At 48.4% G+C, this 22,757-nt stretch overlaps 1 protein-coding gene across 3 annotated transcripts in view; it reads right to left on the minus strand.

The window, feature by feature from the left end:
- adamts17 (ADAM metallopeptidase with thrombospondin type 1 motif, 17) overlaps positions 1–22,757 on the minus strand; it is a 127,745-nt gene that overhangs the window by 23,844 nt on the left and 81,144 nt on the right. For 2 of the 3 annotated variants that reach the window (XR_013789587.1, XM_079496475.1), the window contains exons 9-16: positions 19,474–19,614; positions 16,548–16,698; positions 13,421–13,522; positions 12,759–12,904; positions 11,691–11,860; positions 9,653–9,780; positions 4,100–4,220; positions 1,211–1,288 (exon numbers count right to left, since the gene is read on the minus strand). Coding sequence is in view for 2 of the 3 variants with exons in the window: in XM_079496475.1 (XP_079352601.1) it covers positions 1,211–1,288; positions 4,100–4,220; positions 9,653–9,780; positions 11,691–11,860; positions 12,759–12,904; positions 13,421–13,522; positions 16,548–16,698; positions 19,474–19,614 (1,037 nt within the window). In the remaining variant the exon portion in view is untranslated. The remainder of the gene's footprint in view (positions 1–1,210; positions 1,289–4,099; positions 4,221–9,652; positions 9,781–11,690; positions 11,861–12,758; positions 12,905–13,420; positions 13,523–16,547; positions 16,699–19,473; positions 19,615–22,757) is intronic. The other variant, XM_079496476.1, reaches the window with a different exon arrangement.

The following is a 22,757-nucleotide window of genomic DNA, read 5'->3' on the forward strand; positions in this document are numbered from 1 at the left end:
TTGTTTTACTGGATCTCTTCTCCATTAGTCCCTCCCTAACATTTAGTTCTACTGGATCTCTTCTCCATTAGTCCCTCCCTAACATTTAGTTCTACTGGATCTCTTCTCCATTAGTCCCTCCCTAACATTTAGTTCTACTGGATCTCTTCTCCATTAATCCTTCCCTAACATTTAGTTCTACTGGATCTCTTCTCCATTAGTCCCTCCCTAACATTTAGTTCTACTGGATCTCTTCTCCATTAGTCCCTCCCTAACATTTAGTTCTACTGGATCTCTTCTCCATTAATCCTTCCCTAACATTTAGTTCTACTGGATCTCTTCTCCATTAGTCCCTCCCTAACATTTAGTTCTACTGGATCTCTTCTCCACTAGTACCTCAGGGGAGAGAGCTTTACAGGAATGGAATGCGTCCCTGGCATGGCGGCTCATTGCTGCGTTATGTAACTGTTACCAGGCTTCTTGTTCTTCTTCATTATTATTGGTTCGGACTACAACCAGGATGGTTTGGACTACATCTCCCATGATGGTTTGGACTACATCTCCCATGATGGTTTGGACTACAACCAGGATGGTTTGGACTACATCTCCCATGATGGTTTGGACTACATCTCCCATGATGGTTTGGACTACAACCAGGATGGTTTGGACTACATCTCCCATGATGGTTTGGACTACAACCAGGATGGTTTGGACTACATCTCCCATGATGGTTTGGACTACATCTCCCATGATGGTTTGGACTACAACCAGGATGGTTTGGACTACATCTCCCCTGATGGTTTGGACTACAACCAGGATGGTTTGGACTACATCTCCCATGATGGTTTGGACTACAACCAGGATGGTTTGGATTACATCCCCCAGGATGGTTTGGAAAACATCTCCAAGGATGGTTTGGACTACATCTCCCAGGATGGTTTGGACTACAGGATGGTTTGGACTACATCTCCCAGCTGGATGGTTTGGACTACATCTCCCAGCTGGATGGTTTGGACTACATCACCCAGCTGGATGGTTTGGATTACAGGATGATTTGGACTACATATCCCAGCTTGATGGTTTGGACTACATCTCCCAGGAGAGCCCATAGACAGCTGGTTCTCTCATTGAACACCACAGGCGGAGCAGGAAGGCACACACATGCACACACACAAACACGTGCGCAAACACACGCGTGCACACGCACACACACACAGCGCATGCATCTTACATGAGAAACACTTGGGGACAGCTCGGGGTCGAGCCATGGTACAGGTAGAAACTCTCTTACACTGCCCCCTACTGGTGACTGGTGGAGAACAGAGAGGGGGGGAGGAGGTCACATGTCCAGTGGTGACCACGCCTTGTACGGCACGCACACACACACACACACACACACACACACACACACACACACACACACACACACACACACACACACACACACACACACACACACACACACACACACACACACACACACACACACACACACACACACAAATGTACATTTCCCCTTGTCTTGTATTTGTCATGTAGAGAATTGCGAATCTAGCTAGCATAGGTAAAACTGTGTGTGTGTGTGTGCGCGCGCGTGCGTGCAGATTTGTGCGTCTGCGTGCGAGAGAAAGAGATTTCATATGAATTCAGTAGCAAATGTCATGTTAAATCACAATAATTAAAGGAACACTCCACTGTTTTTAAACCTTATTGTGTCGGTAGGACTGATTAACACTAATTATGACTAATTAACACAGTCCACATCATCAGCGTAGTGACATCACAGGTCACATGACCACATGATCATCAGCGCAGTGACACACAGGAAGTCACATGATCATCAGCGCAGTGACACTCCACTGTTTCTATCCCCCCCCCCCCCCCCCCCCCAAGAGCTAACTGCCCCATGCGGGAGCTAACTATATATCTCCATAGACAACGCCTTGGTAACCACAGCCCAACAGCAAAAAACCTGGACAGTCAGCTCTCATTCAAAGCACACATTACAGCTGTCACTCATCTCCTGTAGGTTTACACTCTATAATTATCACTTTAATTGCCCGGAACTATTTAATCCATTACATTCATGCGCCCAGTCGATTTATAAACACGGACGCCTTTTCCGGACGGACCGGCCGGAAGTTCATGATGTTGTGTAGCAGCTAACAATAGCCACAGCACTCTAGAGGCGATCGACAACAACGGGAGACAAGAATAAATCTATCGAGACTAGCGACTGGACCGCGGAGGGCCGTCTAACACAGGATCTTTTTTCAGAAAAAGACGGGATGATTTAGATCGCGAGTTATGAACGTTTTAAGATTTTCGTTTTCATCAGCTAAACAGAGGAGGGAGTTTTTCGATGACGTATCACTCTTGCGCATCACAGAGGAGAGCCCAGCAGGCGCGCCTGGGCTATACAGCCATGCGATCCGTTCTCGTATCAATAAACTTCGTCTTTTGGACAATACTTCGTCCTGGGCTTCGGGCGTTACTAATAGAAAGGACAAAGAACTTCCTCCTGGGCGATGGGAGTGATAACATACGACAAATCAGACCCTTCCTCACCCAGGAGTCAGCCCAGCTCCTTATCCAGACATCAGTCACGTCAAAACTTGACTATTGTAACTCCCTCCTTACTGGCCTACCGGCATGTGCACTTAAAGAACCACTTCACCACTTTTCAACCTATCTTCATATAGTTGGTCCTCGCTAATAATCATGATAAAATAGCACCATTGTTTTCTAGTCGGTCTGTGTCTCATAGCTGTGGGCAGTTCAGAAACCCGTCCACCAGTGACATCATCGAGGGGGAATCCAAGCTAATAGAAACTGCAGGCTTTCTATTCCTGAAAAGTTGCAATGCAATAAAGGAAGCCATTGTTCTCACGATAATAAAAATCGAAATAAGTTTTGAAAAAAATCTTGTTTTAAAATAAATCTGCCTAACGATGATGTCACTGGTGGGTTTCTGGACAGGTTTCTGGACTGCCCACAGCCATCCTATATGAGACACATAAAGAGTAGAAAAAATGTGTGGCATTTTATCATGAACATTCGTGAGGACCAATTATATGAAGATAAGTTGAAAAGTGGTGAAGTGGTCCTTTAAGCCTCTCCAACTGATCCAGAATGCTGCAGCTCGCTTGATCTTCAACCAGCCAACATTCTCACATGTCTCCCCCCTTCTCCGCTCCCTCCATTGGCTCCCGGTCGCTGCCCCTCCCCCTTCTCAGCTCCCTCCATTGGCTCCCGGTCGCTGCCCCTCCCCCCATTGGCTCCCGGTCGCTGCCCCTCCCCCTTCTCCACTCCCTCCATTGGCTCCCGGTCGCTGCCCGCACAGAGTACAAAACTCTGATGCTGGCATTCAAAGCAACCAAAGGTATGACTTGCAACCTTTGGTTGCAAGTCTGATTGAACCTTCAAGGTTCAAGGTTCAAGGTTCTTTATTATTTGTCTCCCGCGGAAGAAATTTGTCTTAGACAAAGGGCCCGCATGCAAGCGTAGCCCTTATGTCCATGCCGCAGTGCAGCGCCAATACATCTTTCTTGCATCAAAGAAAAAGAAAACATGGGGTAAGAAGACATCACATCACATTTCAGGTACAGTAAGATTGATAATACTCGGCCGTGCAGGCACGTTTATGGGTGGGGGTGGCGGGGGCTTGGGCCAACCTCACAAACCTTCCCGCACACTCGCATATATAATATATACAAAAGTTATTTTTTAAAGTTAAATATCCGTTTATCAGGACGTTGTAATGAAGGGTTGAACGGGTTCAGGCGTCAAGGCTTCATGTCCGTACAGGGATCACTGGGGTCATAATATTTCCGTACAGGAACAAAATGTGTCCGTGGCAAAGACATAATAATAATATTTATAATAATTGCGTGCAAAGCAGTCAAGGAGTTTTAAATCGTGAATCGCAATTATTTGTGCGCCGATAAATCGTGTGTAAATCGTGACAGGGCTATACGATAGGTACTACCGCACTACTCACCCATGCTTTTAGTGTGGTTGAAATCTACCGCACTACTTACCCATGCCTTTAGTGTGGTTGAAATCTACCGCACTACTTACCCATGCCTTTAGTGTGGTTGAAATCTACCGCACTACTTACCCATGCCTTTAGTGTGGTTGAAGTCTCCCTTGACGATCTTGCAGGATCGTCCGTCTCCGCTGCAGACCCCACAGCGGTCCTCCTTGGCCAGCGAGCCGATGATGCCGTCGCAGCCGATTTTCTGACCACGGGGAGAGAGAGAGAGAGAGAGAGAAAACAAGGACAGATTCAGGTTGCTGGCCTGTGTCATCATGTGGTGCATGTGGGTGCGTGTGCGTGCGTGTGCGTGCGTGTGACTCTCCCCCATGCAACCCTTATTTTGAAGAGCCGAAAAACCCGCGACCGGATGTTACTTATGTTCCTCAGGAGTGTGTGTTGTTGTGACGGACCGCGGATCCGGACTCTTCGCTCGGCGATCACAGCGACTGACCGTGACCATTACAGCGCCGGCCAAGGACCGTCGAATAAAAACCTTGTTTTGATCAGAAATGCCATCTGGGACAATGGCATTTAGACAATAGAATAGGACAAACAAAACCCATGTCCCTGTCTAAATACTTCACTAAGATACCCATGTACCTGTCTAAATATGTCACTAAGAGACCCATGTACCTGTCTAAATACTTCACCAAGATACACATGTACCTGTCTAAATACTTCACTAAGATACCCATGTACCTGTCTAAATACTTCCTTAAAACCTCTTGAGCCTCATTGCCCCCGCTGGTGGGGGCAGCGGCTATCCACCTCTGAACAGCTCTCAGCGGGTCAATGGAGACCCAATTGGTCTCCGGTTCCAACTCCGGATTTACCCCCCTGGGGTTTAAGAGTAATGTCAATAACGTCCACACCCACAACACCAGAGTGAGTTCAACAAACCATGTGCAACCCAGATTCGGCACAAACAAGGCACTAAATTCATTTCGCTCCTATGCCACCAAAATGTGGAACGCCCTACCAACAATCATTAAGACATGTGAATCCCTTGACTACTTCAAAACCACTCTCAAAGGGCACCTACGGACGGCTGCAATTCGAAACTGGCCCGCGTAAAATCTTAATTCCCCCCCACCCCCTTTTCCCCTCACTGTATATGTTTTTTTCCCCTTTTTACCTCCTCTATGATGATTTCCTGTTTATGGCTACATAGAAGTGTATATGTGTACGTCTCTAAATGTTCTGCTGAATTGAACATAGTGGACCCTATTATAAAGTGTAATGCTTTATGGTAATGCTTTATGGTGTCGTCCACAGTTAACACTTTTTGTATTGAGTTGTACTTGAAATGTACTGTAATTCTCCAAACTGTTAACACCTTAAGGGCCCGGGCCTATTTAATCCATTAATAAAATGTGCCCAACGTTTATAGCGCCCGGACCACTTTTACCGACGGACCGGATGTTGTTGTGAATGTGTGTGTAGCAGCTAACAATAGCCACAACACTAAAGATGCAATCGACAACAACGGGAGGTAATAATAAATCTATCGCGACTAGCGACTGGACCACAGGATCTTTTTTTTATAATTAGGCAGGATGATTTAGATCGCGAGTTATTAACGTTTTAAGATTTTCGTTGTCGTCGGCTAAACAGACAGGGAACATTTTCGATGGAGGATTGCGCAACAAGCACATCTAGGCTGTGGAGCGATGCGACCGGTTTTGATATCACTAATTTGACGGAGATTAACCCATTTTGGGCGGGAACCCCTTTTGGTGTTAGCATTATGTTATGCTTTAGCTATTGAAAAATAGCAGATCTACAAGCTCATAGCTTGTAGGTCTGCTATTTTTGAAAAATCGAAGAATGACTGACATAGAAACATAGCTTTTTCAGAAAACTGTCAGGATGTAGAAGACATTTTTAGAATCTGATCTCAGGTCAAAATGGGTTAATCAATCTCAGTCTCGGGCACATGACCGTGCACTTGAACTTGACGGTGATTTACGTCATGGGCCATTAAATTGTAAATAAATACTTCAATCAATCAATAAATTAATCAATCAAGGTCGATCGAAAGAAAGTGTGGGTGCGCACGTAGATCAAGATGGCGGGCGCCAATGCTGTTTACCATCACCTCGCAACGCCAGTGCTAAAGTAAGTAGCATTTTGACTGGTTCCCAAAGTGGGGCCTGGGGACCCCCATGGGTCCTTGAGGGAGTTCCAGGTGGTCTCCATGCTAAATGTTAGTTAGGAACACATTTTTTTTATGGGACTGTAGATTTAGGCGACTAAATTCCTAAGATATGTTGTCGACTAAAACTAGACAGAAACTAAAATCTTTCAGATGAATGAAATAGGACTAAAACTAAATGAAATGTTATTGAACAAACAGACTAAAATGTGTGCCTCTCCCATCTGTTCTCTCTCCCTCTCTCTCATCACATTCCAGAGATTTGCACGCTGGTCTTAGAAAAACATTCACACCCTTCACCCCCCTTCACCTCTACCTCGCTCTCTCACTCACCCCTTCTATCACTCCATCTCTCACCTGAGCGGGAGAGAGAGAGGCAGCCATCTCCTGTAACCATTGGCACGCACGCGCACGTACACACACACACACGGTAACACACAGATGTTGCACACGGTAAAGGATGTGTGAGTCGTTAACAAAATGTAAAAAGTGAGCGTTTTGCAGAGAGTGAGAGCAGCATGTGCGTCATCATAATTACATCCATATTTGACTTTCTGGACTCTCTCCCTCTATCATTCTCTCTCTCTCTCTCTCTCTCTCGCTATCCCCCCCCCGCTCTCTCTCTCCCCCCCCCCTCTCTCTCTCTCTATCCCCCCCCCCCCCCTCTCTCTCTCCATTGACCAGAAGGAGGGGGATTTCCTCCTAAATGTGCTGGCGCTCGCACATAAACACACGAGTCAGATAGAGAGTGTAGTAGTCTCTCTCTCTCTCTTTCAGACAGAGTGTAGTAGGAACGACAGATCCAAATACCCCCCCCCCCCCCCATCCTTCAGGGTACGTAGCCTGGAAACACTCCACATGTCCCAGAGAGAGAGAGAGAGAGTCTGGCTTCTGACCTTCGGTGCAACCATCACCGACTGGCTGCCATTTATTTATAGGTCAACATTTACAACAACTGAACTAAGACAGGAACATTATAGTGATTGACGGGTGGCTCTGCTGATCTGGAGTCAGATTAAAGTGCTATGGGTGTTTATGTAGACAGTAGACGTCTCTTACTAACACTTTCCGCGTAAAACCCGCTATTGGTTTAATGTGTTTCATTCGCCGTTGTTAGAAGGTTAGTACGAAAATCCGGTGTTGTCGCGGTCATGGTGACGAGGCTGACGCGTTACAATGAATCTAACATCCGCCGGCTTGCAAGGCCTTCTGGGAAACAGAGTCCAATGCAAAGTGAACGAGGGGGTATAGACGATCTTAGCCAGCTTTGGCCTTTGTCTGTGACCCGGATCGAGGAAGTGGCTTTTTTGTCGGCTCAATAACAAATGATGGGACTGTCTACTAGCGGTAATGAAACAATCCCGGCAGCGACGGTAGGATGTTAACCTACCAGGTTGGTTTATGTGTAGGCCGCGCGCACGCACGCACGCACACGCACACACACGCACACGCACACACACACACACACCCTAAGTTCCCTGCTTGCAGTTTGACACAGTGTCAACTTCACCACCCAATCACACCAAGTCTACCCATTAAACTACAGGTGTGAATGTGACCAATCACACCGAGTCCACCAAACTACAGGTGTGAATGCGACCTTAAAAGGAACACTTCACCACTTTACAACCAATCTTCATATTATTGGTCCTCACTAATGTTCATGATAAAACTGCACATTTTTTTCCTACTCAGTCTGTGTCTCATAGGAGGGCTGTGGGCAGTTCAGAAACCAGTATGTGTCTCATAGGAGGGCTGTGGGCAGTTCAGAAACCCGTCTGTGTCTCATAGGAGGGCTGTGGGCAGTTCAGAAACCAGTATGTGTCTCATAGGAGGGCTGTGGGCAGTTCAGAAACCCATCTGTGTCTCATAGGAGGGCTGTGGGCAGTTCAGAAACCAGTCTGTGTCTCAGGCTGTGGGCAGTTCAGAAACCCGTCTGTGTCTCATAGGAGGGCTGTGGGCAGTTCAGAAAACAGTCTGTGTCTCATAGGAGGGCTGTGGGCAGTTCAGAAACCAGTCTGTGTCTCATGGGAGGGCTGTGGGCAGTTCAGAAACCAGTCTGTGTCTCATAGGAGGGCTGTGGGCAGTTCAGAAACCAGTCTGTGTCTCATAGGAGGGCTGTGGGCAGTTCAGAAAACAGTCTGTGTCTCATAGGAGGGCTGTGGGCAGTTCAGAAACCAGTCTGTGTCTCATGGGAGGGCTGTGGGCAGTTCAGAAACCAGTCTGTGTCTCATAGGAGGGCTGTGGGCAGTTCAGAAACCAGTCTGTGTCTCATAGGAGGGCTGTGGGCAGTTCAGAAACCAGTATGTGTCTCATAGGAGGGCTGTGGGCAGTTCAGAAACCAGTCTGTGTCTCATAGGAGGGCTGTGGGCACTTCAGAAACCAGTCTGTGTCTCATAGGAGGGCTGTGGGCAGTTCAGAAACCAGTCTGTGTCTCATGGGAGGGCTGTGGGCAGTTTAGAAACCAGTCTGTGTCTCATAGGAGGGCTGTGGGAGAGAAAGAGAGAGAGAGAGATGGCTTTGTACTCACAGAGCAGCCAGTCTGCCTGTTTATGTATCTTTAAAGGGCCACTTCACCCCTTTTGCAACCAGAGCATATTTGAATGATGTTTAAGACACAAGAAACAATGTTGTGTTTTTTTTGTTTTGTTTTTAAGTCATGTATGCCATGTTCATGACCAAAAACCTGTCATGAGAATGTGCTCTCACTTCCTTCCTGGAATACAAAGTCACACCTCCACGCCTCCCCCCTCTCCACAAGGAGGGGAAGTGCACCGAAGCATTATGGGCATTGTAGGAATTCAGCAATCCAGTCAAACACGCATGCTTCATTATGTTTCTGGCCATAGGGTGCGAATTTCAAATTGTGCTACTCTCATATACTACAAATACTATTGACATTAAGTGGTTTATTCCAGCGGTGAACTGGTCCCTTTAACACAATCAGTGCTGGAAGTCCTTCAAAATAGGAGCTCTGGGGTGCCGGAACAACATGGCCGCGACAAACCCACGACCCGGAAACAATCCACTAAAAAAAAGTTTACTTTACATTGCTAGCTTACATTGCGATCGTTTTAATTTATACGATATATGATCCAAAAAGCGTTCATATTTTGCGGGAGAGACGGATGAGGAGCAGAAATGAAGCGCCAGTATATCGATCCGTTCAACACCACGGAGAGCGCCCTGGATTAGGAGAGACGAGCTAAATCAATGGTAAGCTAACAATTGCCTAGAGTGTAGCATATGGTAGCCGAAAGGCGAACTGACAAATATATATTCTTATCTCGCCCCGTATCATTGAGGATGCGCTAGGACGGACGTCTGAGGACGTCGTATGTACGTGTCGATTGGGACCCCTAGGACGTGTGGCGACGTCCTATGGACGGAAACGGTTAAGAGTGTCAGCTGTTAGTGGGGGGCGTGGCGGCCGGTGTGTGCGGTTGTGTGCGTGTATGCGTGCGTGCGTGTGTGTGTACCTGACACCTGCCGTTGACACACAGGTCACTCTCGTACGGTCCACAGGGCGTCCCGTCCAGAACTCTTTCCGTCATCAGCGCTGGGACGTCCCGACCCACTGGGGTACAGAACAGAGCGCATGGCTTTTCTGCACACACACACACACACACACACACACACACACACACACACACACACACACACACACACACACACACGCACGCACACACACACACGCACGCACATAAGAGACGTGCCCACACACACAAATGCTTTTGTATCTCCTAATCTTACACCCTAACCCGGGGTTCCCTATCAACGTTTTTGGCTGGGGACCCCCAGAAATGCTTTGGTCATGTCATGTCATGTCACCCCCCCTCCCCCACCATGTTATTTTGTTCTTGCTTACTGTAAAACGCTCTGGATCAACCCCTTTCGGTGTTTTAAACATTATGTTATAATTTAGCTATTGAAAAATAGCAGATCTACAAGCTCATAGCGCGGCACCGAGTGGCGCACTTACGAGCTTTACATTTTGAGGTCAGGCCTAAAAGAGCTAAATGCCTAAATCGTAACAGGCCCACAGCGTCCCCAGTGGGAATCGAACCCAGGACCTGCTGACTGTGAGGCCACCTCACATGCAGCTAGCAGGGCCGTTACGGTTGGTGAGCACAGCTCAAACTCTACTCACACAATGTCCTTTCAAATAAACGCGCACGCACGCACGCACGCACACACGCACGTACGCACACACGCACGCACGCACACACGCACGCACACACACACACGCACACACGCACACACACACACACACACGCACGCACGCATGCACGCACGCACGCACGCACGCACACACACACACACACACGAGCGCTGCGGTCGGTGGGAACAAGAAAGAAAGAAAAAAAGAAATGCTTGCGGGGTTGGGCCTTGCTAATAACGCTGACCTCAAATGACTCTGTGAGGCAACCAGGGAGGGACGAGAGAGAGAGACAGAGAGACAGAGAGAGAGACCTTTACTCTGCCCTCCTCGCATAGACACACTGACATCCTGTCGGGGGGGGTGTGGGGGTGGGGGGGGAGCGGCGGGGACAAAACACAGGTCTTTTTTTTCTCTTTAACGTGAAGCATATAATGACAAAATGTCATTAAGCTTTATGGAACATGTGACGTGTCAAACTAGGGGGTTTTCATGATTCCGAATCCATTCCAAGCATTAGTTTTGCACAAAACTCACTCCCTGGGCTAAATTCGGCCATAGCCGTCATGGGTGGCAGGGGTTTTCTGTGACATATTCAATCTCTCTCTGTCTCAGGCAGTCATTCCTGTGTGCCTAAAAAAACGCTATACCATCGTGCCTGTAACTAAACATTCCACTGCAACAAGCTTGAATGACTTCCGCCCTGTGGCACTTATACCTAACCTGACTCCGCCAGATGGGGCAGCAGAGAGTACACTGGGTTCCCCCCTCCTGCTCCCATCTGGGGAACTCTCAGGCAGACTTGATGCCCGGCCACAAAACGGCCTGGCCAATCAGCGTGGTATGTGGTTCTCAAACCTTTACATGTCAAGGACCCCTAAATCGACATGTATTAGCCTGCAGACCCCCATTTGGAGGGATATGCCAGGGACCCCCATATAAGACAAGCTTTTCATTACGGCTCCAGCGATTCTCAAAACCATTTTCATTTCAAGCACCCCCCCAGTTGGACATGCATTAGGGATTAGGCCTCTATGGACCCCCATTTGTACACTCTCAGAGTACACACTATCATTAACCCATTTAGGCCTGACGTCGAAATTTTAAAAATGTCTTTGAAATCCTGACAGTTTTCTGAAAACCTTATGTTTCTGTATCAGTGGTTCTCAAAAAAGGCACATTTTCACGATTTTTCAAAAATAGCAGATCTACAAGCTCATAGCGCGGCACTCGGTGCCGCGCTATGAGCTTGTAGATCTGCTATTTTTCAATAGCTAAAGTATTACGTAATGCTTAAACACCAAAAGGGGTTCCCGTTCTGAATGGGTTAATTTAGTTGGGGACCCTCTCTCTCTCACCATCGTTGATGACCGACGTCAAAATCCCAGTCTTCTTCTTGCTGGCGTGTCGGTCGTAGGACAGACACTGCAGGTCCCTGAAGCTGGGGGTCCCTTTGGGACACGGGGGTCCCTCACACACCTTGTGTTCCACGCTGGTCCGAGGACAGTGGCGCCCCCCCGGCCCGGGCCTGCACAGAGGGGACAGGAGAGACGCACGCACGCACGCACGCACGCACGCACGCACGCACGCACGCACGCACGCACGCACGCACGCACGCACGCACGCACGCACGCACGCACGCACGCACGCACGCACGCACGCACGCACGCACGCACGCACGCACGCACGCACGCACGCACGCACGCACGCACGCACGCACGCACGCACGCACGCACGCACGCACGCACGCACGCACGCACGCACGCACGCACGCACGCACGCACGCACGCACGCACGCACGCACGCACGCACGCACGCACGCACGCACGCACGCACACACACACACACACACACACACACACACACACACACACACACACACACACACACACACACACACACACACACGGTAACAAACACGGTAGTCACAAACACGGTAGTCACAAACACACAGTCACAAGAAAAAGTTTGTATTCAATCGGTTTAGGATGAGTTTATTCCAGTACGACTCCCTGATGGCGAGAAGCCACCTCACCCTGGGTGACAGCAGACTGCTGTGAACGTGCTGGCCGTTGATTATCATTGCACGCGTTCACGTATGAAACAGCGTCCACGTGTCATCATGAACGTGTGCAATGATCGTCAACGGACCAGCCTTGGCCCCAAGCTGCAATACCAAATGCGGCCACTATGTCCATTTCGCCTCAGGGTTTCCTCCGGGTGCCGTCTCTATTAATATATACTCTAAGGTTAACACAGATTGAGTAATGCGTGCAGTCAGTCAGTCAGTCGGTCGGTGAGTCGTTCGGTCAGTCAGTCAGTCAGTCAGTCAGTCAGCCGGTCAGTGGGTCAGTGGGTCAGCCAGTAAGTGGGTCGGTAAGTGGGTCGGTCAGTGGGTCGGTCAGTGGGTCGGTCAGGTGACTTACGGAGGGTTGTCACATTTCCTCTGTCTGAACTGCGCTCCGGTTCCACAGGTCCGGCTGCACATGCTCCACTGAGACCAGATGCTCCAGTCACCGTCCACATGCTGGGGGATGGGCGTCTTACTGACACACTCCCCTGACCTGCACCACTGACACACACACACACACGCACACACGCGCGCACACGCACAGAGCATAATGAGCATACTTTGTATTGTGAATGCGTGCATACAAAATAAATCACACTGGTGTGAAGTGAGGGGCGCTCTTATCATCATACATCACTTTATTCCGGGGCCGGCCCATATCACAGTTTGCGTCCTCACGTTTGTCTTCAATGTTTGTGTTTACGCACTCAAAACTGTCCATTCATTGTCCAGTCATTTAATGTTTGTGTTATACACACACACCATAATCTGGACCTGGGAGGGGCACCGAGTGCCGCGCTACGAGTTTGTAGATTTGCATAGATCTCAGTCCGTTCCATAGTTTTACCTTGTCCGCTCCGCACTCCGTTCCATAGTTTTACCTTGTCCGCTCCGCACTCCGTTCCATAGTTTTACCTTGTCCGCACCGCACTCCGTTCCATAGTTTTACCTTGTCCGCTCCCTACTCCGTTCCATAGTTTTACCTTGTCCGCTCCGTACTCCGTTCCATAGTTTTACCTTGTCCGCTCCGCACTCCGTTCCGTCCAGGGGAGGGTCCAGCTTGGTTTTACAGGAAGCGTCTCCTTCCACCAGGCACCACAGACCAGCACACATCAGGTGCTGGAACGCATGCACACACACACACACACACACACACACACACACACACACACGCACACGCACACGCACGCGCACACACACAGTTTAAAGAAACTTCGACAGGCAGCCTCTGTAGACATTTTTAAAGCACAAGCTCAAGACCTATACTTCTAAACTCTTGCTTTTAGTTGAGCCTTTAAATTCGTTGTTGTTATTCACGTCCTCACTGTACTGCCTTTATTAACTGCTATTATTTTTAACACAATGACTGCGGAATTAAATACGGCGCAATGCCACTTTCACTGCCTGGATTTCACTTTCGCTTTAACCCATGCTGGGCGGGAACCCCTTTTGGTGTTAGCATTATGTTATGCTTTAGCTATTGAAAAATAGCAGACCTACAAGCTCATAGCGCGCTACGAGCTTGTAGGTCTGCTATTTTTGAAAAATCGAAGAACGACTGACATAGAAACATAGCTTTTTCAGAAAACTGTAATTTTCAAACAGACATTTTTAGAATCTGATCTCAGGTCAAAATGGGTTAAAATGGTGTAGTCGCTTGTTGTAGTGTTGAGAAATATTCAAACACTGGTAGTGACAGAGAAGGCCGTCTAATGCCAGCTTCCTGCCCACCTGTACGCATTTATCAGACGCTCTTAGCTTCAAATACATAAAAAATAGTCATCAAGAATCCTAAGCAAGCTGAGAACCTAACATCGATCTAACAGTTGAACATCTGTACAGTGAAACTATGAGGATACCATGGACCTTTACCCATGATGCACCACCAACCGGAGGGACAGCCAGGTTTACAGAAACTTGAGACTTTTTCCGTTTCTATTCTCAAAAAAAAAAAAAAAAACTCCACCAGGACAGATAGGCTGATTGTTACTGTTAGGATTTTAAACAAACTCCACCAGGACGGATAGGCTGATTGTTACTGTGAGGATTTTAAACAAACTCCACCTGGGACGGTTAGACTGACTATCACTTTTAGCCGACGGTATTCAAATCACAGGCCTGTGGGCGTCTGTCTCAGAATGCATCTGTTTCCTATGCAAAGGTTGGTGCGCGGCAGCAATAAGTCAATAACAGGTGTGTGTGTGTGTGCGTGCGCACGTGTGTGTGTGTGTTGTAGCCCCGGTCGGACCCGTATGCAGCCTAGCAATACCAGACCTCACTAACCCACCCAGTCGCCTGTCTCAGGAATCCCAGCTATGTTAGAAACCAAAACCAGAGGGAGAGGAGACGTAAAGGGTCCTGTAATGAATGACATTTGTTGACTTCAGGTCCATTCAGGGTTCCATCGCTGAACGAAGCCTGTCTTTACTCTCTCGTGCTGTACTTACAGTAAGTGCAGGTACCAGTGTAACATTACTGACGTTGCCCAACGTGGAAAGTAACACTTGGATCTCCATATGTGGAGCTGACCATCATCACCTGGATTCTCCATATATGAAGATCACGACACTGACCTCATCAAACCCCGGACAGCGCCTCGGAAACTACGGCACCGCCCGCGGTTTTGATCGGATCGGCGAAGTTCTGGTTGGAATATTGGCATTTCTGGACAAAGAGCGGACGTCGCCATAGCTCGCTAGCATTGGCGCTGTTGCTACTAGCATTTGCCTCTGAGCACAATGCTCTGATCTTTAATTAGCACCAGAGGAACTACACCTCCTGCTTCATCACGTCACTCTGCCACCATCATCGGGACAAAGATGTTTGTATTATATTATATTGGCCGCATCCCCCGACAGTCAGGCAGTAACAAGCACATTATATTTATTTGACTCACATAGTAAGCAAATGGGTGAGAGAATCTGCCAGTGTATTTCAGTGTTTTTACCTTTTTTTTTGTCCCACGCTATGCATGCAGAATGAAAACAAAGTAATGCTGGATGGTGGACTAACCCTAGCCCACCCACCTTGAACAACAGCCAATCACCTGACCTCACACAGCCCAGTGGGCCCACCCACCTTGAACAACAGCCAATCACCTGACCTCACACGGCCCAGTGGGCTGTTGTAGATTAAATAATCTTCCAAAGATGAAGGAATGACAAAGTTCTTCAGGGTGAAGTATTGAGAATTTATTAAGAAGATTCAGCAGAGAAACAACATACAGAGTGTGAGGAACAGGCCTCCTTGCCTGTTCCAGCAGCCCCTCCGGGCGCAAGCCTCCTCAACCCTATTCTCAGACAGTCCTTATAGTCTTGTCTTAACAAAGATGCAAATACTAACTGTCCATATACGGATCTGCGCTAAACGTAAGGGCGACACACAAATAAGTATACCTTTGCTGACAGGGTGGAGGAGTCAAGTCAGCTGTTAGATTGACAGCTGCATGAATTAGACTGAGCACATTGGTGAGCAAAGAGACTTAATAGAAGGACGATAAATACACAATAATGCATATATTTGGCACTGTATTTGGCATTCTAATATTTCCATTACAGGGCCCACCCACCTTGAACAACAACCAATCACCTGACCTCACACAGCCCAGTGGGCCCACCCACCTGAACAACAACCAATCACCTGACCTCACACAGCCCAGTGGGCCCACCCACCTTGAACAACAACCAATCACCTGACCTCACACAGCCCAGTGGGCCCGCCCACCTTGAACAACAGCCAATCTAGCGCATTGTTGCACTTTTCAGCATTATTCTCACCGACAATAAAACACAACATTTTTATAGACACCATGTACAGTATGACACTTGGATTAGTGGGGGACATTTCTATGGATCTTAAACAATACGTTTGAATATAATATTCTTTCAGAGCGAACGTTTTTAACTCAAATCTTTGCTTCTGGGGGGGGGGGGGGGGGGGGGGGGGGGTCCCTGGAACAACATATTTTCAGATGGGGGTCGGCGGCCAATTACATACTGTACTTTTCTGAAAACTGTCATGAGTAGAATCTGGTCTCAGTCCTAAATGGGTTAAAAATGTCTAATTACCTCCATGTCGCTGCAAAAAGTGGCTTTGTGGTGTGTGTTTGTGTGTGTGTACGTGCGTGCGTGTGGGTGCGCGTTACCTCCATGTCGCTGCAGAAAGTAGCGTTGGTGCCAAACAGGATCTGGCACTGCTCGTCAGCGCTGTAATGCATGCCGGGCAGCTTGGGGGGCAGACGCACCTGGTAGCGGCTCCGAGGGTCCGTGTGCAACAGGCAACCGCTGGCTTTGGACCTGTTTCACACACACACACACACACACACACACACACACACACACACACACACACACACACACACACACACACACACACACACACACACACACACACACACACACACAGTTAGGCTACATACAACTAGCCCATTTAGGCCTGATGTCGAAAAAAAAAAAAAGTTCGCTCTGAAAGAATATATATTCAAAGAGTATAAAGTATAACATAATGCTTAGTTAAAACACCAAAAGGGGTTCCCGCCCAGAATGGGCTAGAGAGCAGACAGCCCTGCCCCCTCTGTTCGTTTCAATGGAAGTTGCTCAGTGGCGTTTTGAAGAACGCTCTACTTCCATAGTTCCATTTAATCGATTTGGACACCAAAAAGGGGTTTGTCCAAAACGCCGACGGGAACGCGCCTGAATCTGTTCCTGTTAACGAGCGCTCCGCGTTAAACCCCCGGCTGCTAGCTGTGCGTTATTTTTGCTCGCGCTACGTAGCACGAGCAAAAAACGCCCGACTGCAGTTCAAGCTTTGGCCAGTAGGGTATTGCGGCTTCAACATTTCCCAGGCGCTCTGGGGGGACTTTGTGTAAACCGATAGGGGGAGGGGTCAGACGCTCTGGGGGGCTTTGTGTAAACCGATAGGGGACTGGTGGTGGGGGGGGGTGGTCAGCGCGGCAGGCTGAATGAATGAGATGCAGGTCTAAAACACATTAGCTTCTATCATCCAATCACAGCCGTTTATGTACAGGACCCTTCTAACCAGACTCCAATGAATAACAGTGTAACTGGTGGTGTCACGTCACGGTGCTCTGGAGAGGCTGATGATGGATGGATGGATGAATGAATGAATGCATCGAGTCACAGGAAACCATGCATTCAACTTGATCAAAGAACTGTGTGAGTGTCCGTCTGCCTGTCTGTCTGTCTGTCTGTGTGCATTCGTCTGCGTATTATGCACGTGCACCGCTCTGAAAAGCCACATTCTCTCTCTCTCTCTTTGCGACTGCGAGGACGTTGGAGACTGGAGGAGCAGCAGTGTGTGGCCTTTGGCTGAGCACGTGGAGACTGAGCTGGACTTTCCACTCTCTCTCTCTCTCTCTCCCTCTCTCTCTCTCTCTAACATTATGCTGCTATGGTTAAACAGGCCTCCATAGAATTGAGTGGAGTTGAATTGACTCCCAGTGTGGTGCAGCCTGAACAGAGAGCCATGTGGCTGGAGAGGACTCTGTCTCTGCAGCCTGAACAGAGAGCCATGCTGAGAGGACTCTGTCTCTGCAGCCTGAACAGATAGCCATGCTGAGAGGACTCTGCCTCTGCAGCCTGAACAGAGAGCCATGCTGAGAGGACTCTGCCTCTGCAGCCTGAACAGAGAGCCATGCTGAGAGGACTCTGTCTCTGCAGCCTGAACAGAGAGCCATGCTGAGAGGACTCTGTCTCTGCAGCCTGAACAGAGAGCCATGCTGAGAGGACTCTGCCTCTGCAGCCTGAACAGAGAGCCATGCTGAGAGGACTCTGCCTCTGCAGCCTGAACAGAGAGCCATGCTGAGAGGACTCTGCCTCTGCAGCCTGAACAGAGAGCCATGCTGAGAGGACTCTGTCTCTGCAGCCTGAACAGAGAGCCATGCTGAGAGGACTCTGTCTCTGCAGCCTGAACAGAGAGCCATGCTGAGAGGACTCTGTCTCTGCAGCCTGAACAGAGAGCCATGCTGAGAGGACTCTGTCTCTGCAGCCTGAACAGAGAGCCATGTGGCTGGAGAGGACTCTGTCTCTGCAGCCTGAACAGAGAGCCATGCTGAGAGGACTCTGTCTCTGCAGCCTGAACACTGGAAATGCTCTGACAGTCACAGCATATATAGCATATCAGTATTCCGATATTAACCTGCTGGCCGCAACCGCTTCAACCGCTTATCCGTAGTCGGGTCGCGGGTGCAACAGCTCCACCAGAGTGTTCCAGACGTCCCTCTCCAGAGCAACATTAGTGACTTCCTCCTGGGGGATCCCAAGACGTTCCGAGGCCAGTGAGTCGATGCGTTTCCTTCAACTGCGCCTTGGTCTGCCCCGGCGTCTCCTCCCAGTGGGACGTGCTTCGAGGACCTCCCTAGGGAGGCGCCCGAGAGGCATCCTAACCAGATGCCCGAACCACCTAAGCTGGCTCCTTTCCAGGCGAAGAAGCAGCGATTCTACTCCGAGTCTCTCTTGTGTGACTGAACTTCTCACCCTATCTCTATCAGCCACCCGTCGAAGAAAACTCATTTTGGCCGATTGTATTCGCGACCTTATTCTTTGGGTCGTGACCCACACTTCATGACCATAGGTGAGAGTAGGAAGGAAGATTGCTCGGTAGACAGAGAGCTTTGCCTTCTGGCTCAACTCTCTTTTCGTCACAAAAGTGCGTTACAGGCTAGCGACTGCAATACCGCCCCCTGTCGCTCCGATTCTCCGGCCGATCTCCTTCTCCGTCCTCCCCTCACTCGTGAACAAGAACCCGAGATACTTGAACTCCTTCACCTGGGGTGAACTCAACCCGTATAATTTCAAGGACCCCCAGTTTGACATGTATTAGTCTACAGACCCCCATATAATGGCATTTCTATCTCTGGGAACCCCAATTTATATTGTAAAATCAATGTTCATTTAACTCTGAGAGTGTACAAATGGAACCCATGTGTACACTCTCAGAGTTACAGACCCCATAAGGGTCCAATTGGTTCCTAACTATCATTTAACTGGGGACCCCCTGGAACTCCCTCAAGGACCCCTGGGGGTCCCCGGACCCCACTTTGGGAACCTTACCTGAGGAACTTGTCCAGGTCGTCGCGGCTACATGAGGACCAGGAGAGGTCGCTGGGGTTACGACCTTTCACCCACTCGCCCGACATGATGTGGGAGTGGCCTGTGCAGGAGGCGTGGTCATCGTCGTGACTCATTCCCATACTGGGGGAGGACAGAGACAAAGACATTCATTCAAGTTTTATTTATTCTCGCAATTACACTGAGTAATCAAACTCATTTTCAGTGTCGTCGAGTAAGAAAAACATCACAATACAATACAAGGCACATGTGAAATTACATAGGTTTACAAATAAAAAGCTAAAACAAATTTCAAAATGATCTAAACAGTTACACATTGTGGTGTCTGTATGCTCACCAAGGTTTTAAAACGATGCAAGGGTACCAATGTGGTACATTTTAATGTCTTTTGTAGGTCGCAGGGGCGGAGCTACCGGGGGGGATGGGGGTGTGGTCACCCCCGGCCCGGACCTCCTGGGGGTCCGGGCTGTCAGATGAATGATGGACGATTTTTTTACAGTCACTCACGACAGATAAAACCAGCGGGCCCACGCGAATCCCGCATCCTCCCGCAATTAACCAGATACAGAGCTTATAGCTATAGCCTATAATAGCCTACACTTTAGCAAAATATCATGTCTGATGAGAATGTACTGCACTGGTGGACAGCCTGGACTGTACAAGCTCCGTGGAGTCTGTCTGTCTCACACTCTCTCCAACAGTAGTTGGTGTTGTTGGGAGTCAGGTTCGGCAGGGCCCGGTCGTGCGGTCTTCCCCCCGGCCCGGCCCAAAGTAGTTCCGCCAGTGGTAGGTCGTTCCATGTATTAGGGCCACAGAAGCTAAAGGCAGATCTACCAAGTTCAGAGTTAACTTTTGGTACCTTGAATTTGGGGATATTACTTGACCGGGTGTGGTAGGGTTCAGAGTCCCATTTCAGGAAAGATGAGATGTATTTAGGACAATCTCCAAGCATGGCTTTATACAAGAACAGGTGCCAATGTAGTTCTCGTCTCTCTGTCAGGGAGGACCATCCAACCTTGTTATATAAGATACAATGGTGAGTACCATAGCTATCACCTGTAATAAATCAAATTGATGAGTGATAAACAGAGTCTAGGGATTTAAGAGTGGATGCTGCTGCATGTATATAGATTATGTCCCCATAATCCAAGAGAGACAGGAACACTGTCTCTCTCAAACTACCCTCTTTCTGCTAATGACAGGAAAACTGGCTTTATTTCTATACAAAAAGCCATTTACCAGCAAGGACCTCTACATGGTGTTTAAAAGTAAGTCTCTCATCAATCCAAATACCAAGATATATATACTCTGTGACTCTTTTGATATCAACTCCATTCATAGAAGATACGCAAATGTCATTCTAGGAGATATTTTTGGCTCTGGAGAACATGAATTTTGTTTTGCTGATGTTCAACATCAATCTGAGACCAATAAGAGCATCCTGGAGGACGTTAAAAGAAACTTGTAGGTTTTCCATTGCGACTTGTATAGAGTCTGAAGTACAATAAATGACTGCATAGAGATGACAGCTACAGTTATTTAACTCATTCCATGCCACGGGACGCCTTTATGTCCCAGTGTGCCATTGGCGCCTTTGGACGCCTTTTTTTTATATCCATATTTTGAACATTCCTCTAATCTGGTGTGCAGGTGATGACATGCACATGACATGCACAATAGAATTACATTTTCTTTATTTTATTTATAATGGGCGTCAGTGGCAACAAGGGCCAAAACTGGTGTCCACCAGGTGGCACTGAATGTTAAAAATGAGGTGATATTATTTATATAGATAGTAAAAATGATCGGGCCCAGTATTGATCCTTGTGAGACACATTTTGAAATGGTTAAAAACTCAGACTGGGTATTTCCCATTTTCACACATTGACGTCTTTCAGAGAGGTAGCTTTGAAACCAATTGCAGACATTTGTGTCAAAACCAATGCTGTGTAATCTCTGTAACAAAAGTATCAAAAGCTTTTGATAAGTCTACAAATAGAGCAGCACAGTGCATTTTCTTTTATCTAGGGTTGATGCTAAGTCATTTACAACTAAGGTGGTGGCTGAGATAGTACTGTGTTTCTCTCTGAAGCCGGATTGATGCGGGCTTAGGACAGGGTGTTCTGAGAGAAATGTTTTAACCTGGTTGTTTACCAGGGATTCCATCATTTTAGCTAAACAGGATAGCTTGGAGATCGGTCTGTAGTTATTTAAATAGCCTCTATCTCCTCCTTTATGGAGGGGGATTACATGGGCTGTTTTTCAGGAGATGGGGAATGTGCCTGACAATAGAGAGAGATATGCAGGGTTATTTGTTCAAATATTAAGGGTGCAGCAAGTTTAAGAAAAATAGGATCGAGTCCGTCCTCTCCAGTCGGTGTCAGTAGCTTGTAGTGCTACATGTCAATCATGTCTTTCTGCCTGCACCTGATGATTTCCATCAATAGGGGGCCCCGAATAGCAGTCAAATAAGTTGCCTGCATTTACAAAACGCTTGTTAAAGGCTTGGTGGATCTCCTTCTTTTCCTGCATCATTCCCATACTGGGAGAGGACAGAGACACACCATCCCCATACTGGGGGAGGACAGACACATCATTCCCATACTGGGGGAGGACAGAGACACATCATTCCCATACTGGGGGAGGACAGAGACACATCATTCCCATACTGGGAGAGGACAGAGACACACCATTCCCATACTGGGAGAGGACAGAGACACACCATTCCCATACTGGGAGAGGACAGACACATCATTCCCATACTGGGGGAGGACAGAGACACACCATTCCCATACTGGGAGAGGACAGAGACACATCATTCCCATACTGGGGGAGGACAGAGACACATCATTGTGGAGGGGGAGAGGGGGAGAGAGAGAGAGAGAGAGAGAGAGAGAGGGGGGAGGGGGGGGAGAGGGGGAGAGAGAGACAGAGGACTGCGTTTGGAAAGAGGGAGGACTTCATTTGGACAAAGTTTGTGCATGACTGTGATGTGTGCATGCGCGCACGCGTACACGTGTTTCCTCCAAAGCCATGACCTACATTTGCAAATTAAAAACAACACCCCAGACTCTACGCACGCGCACGCGCGCACACACACACACACACGCGCGCGCACACACACACACACACACACACACACACACACACACACACACACACACACACACACACACACACACACACACACACACACACACACACACACACACACACACACACACACACACACACACACACACACACACACACACACACACACACAC

This window comes from Electrona antarctica (assembly GCF_951216825.1).
Source record: "Electrona antarctica genome assembly, chromosome: 3".
In the NCBI taxonomy this organism is placed as follows: domain Eukaryota; kingdom Metazoa; phylum Chordata; class Actinopteri; order Myctophiformes; family Myctophidae; genus Electrona; species Electrona antarctica.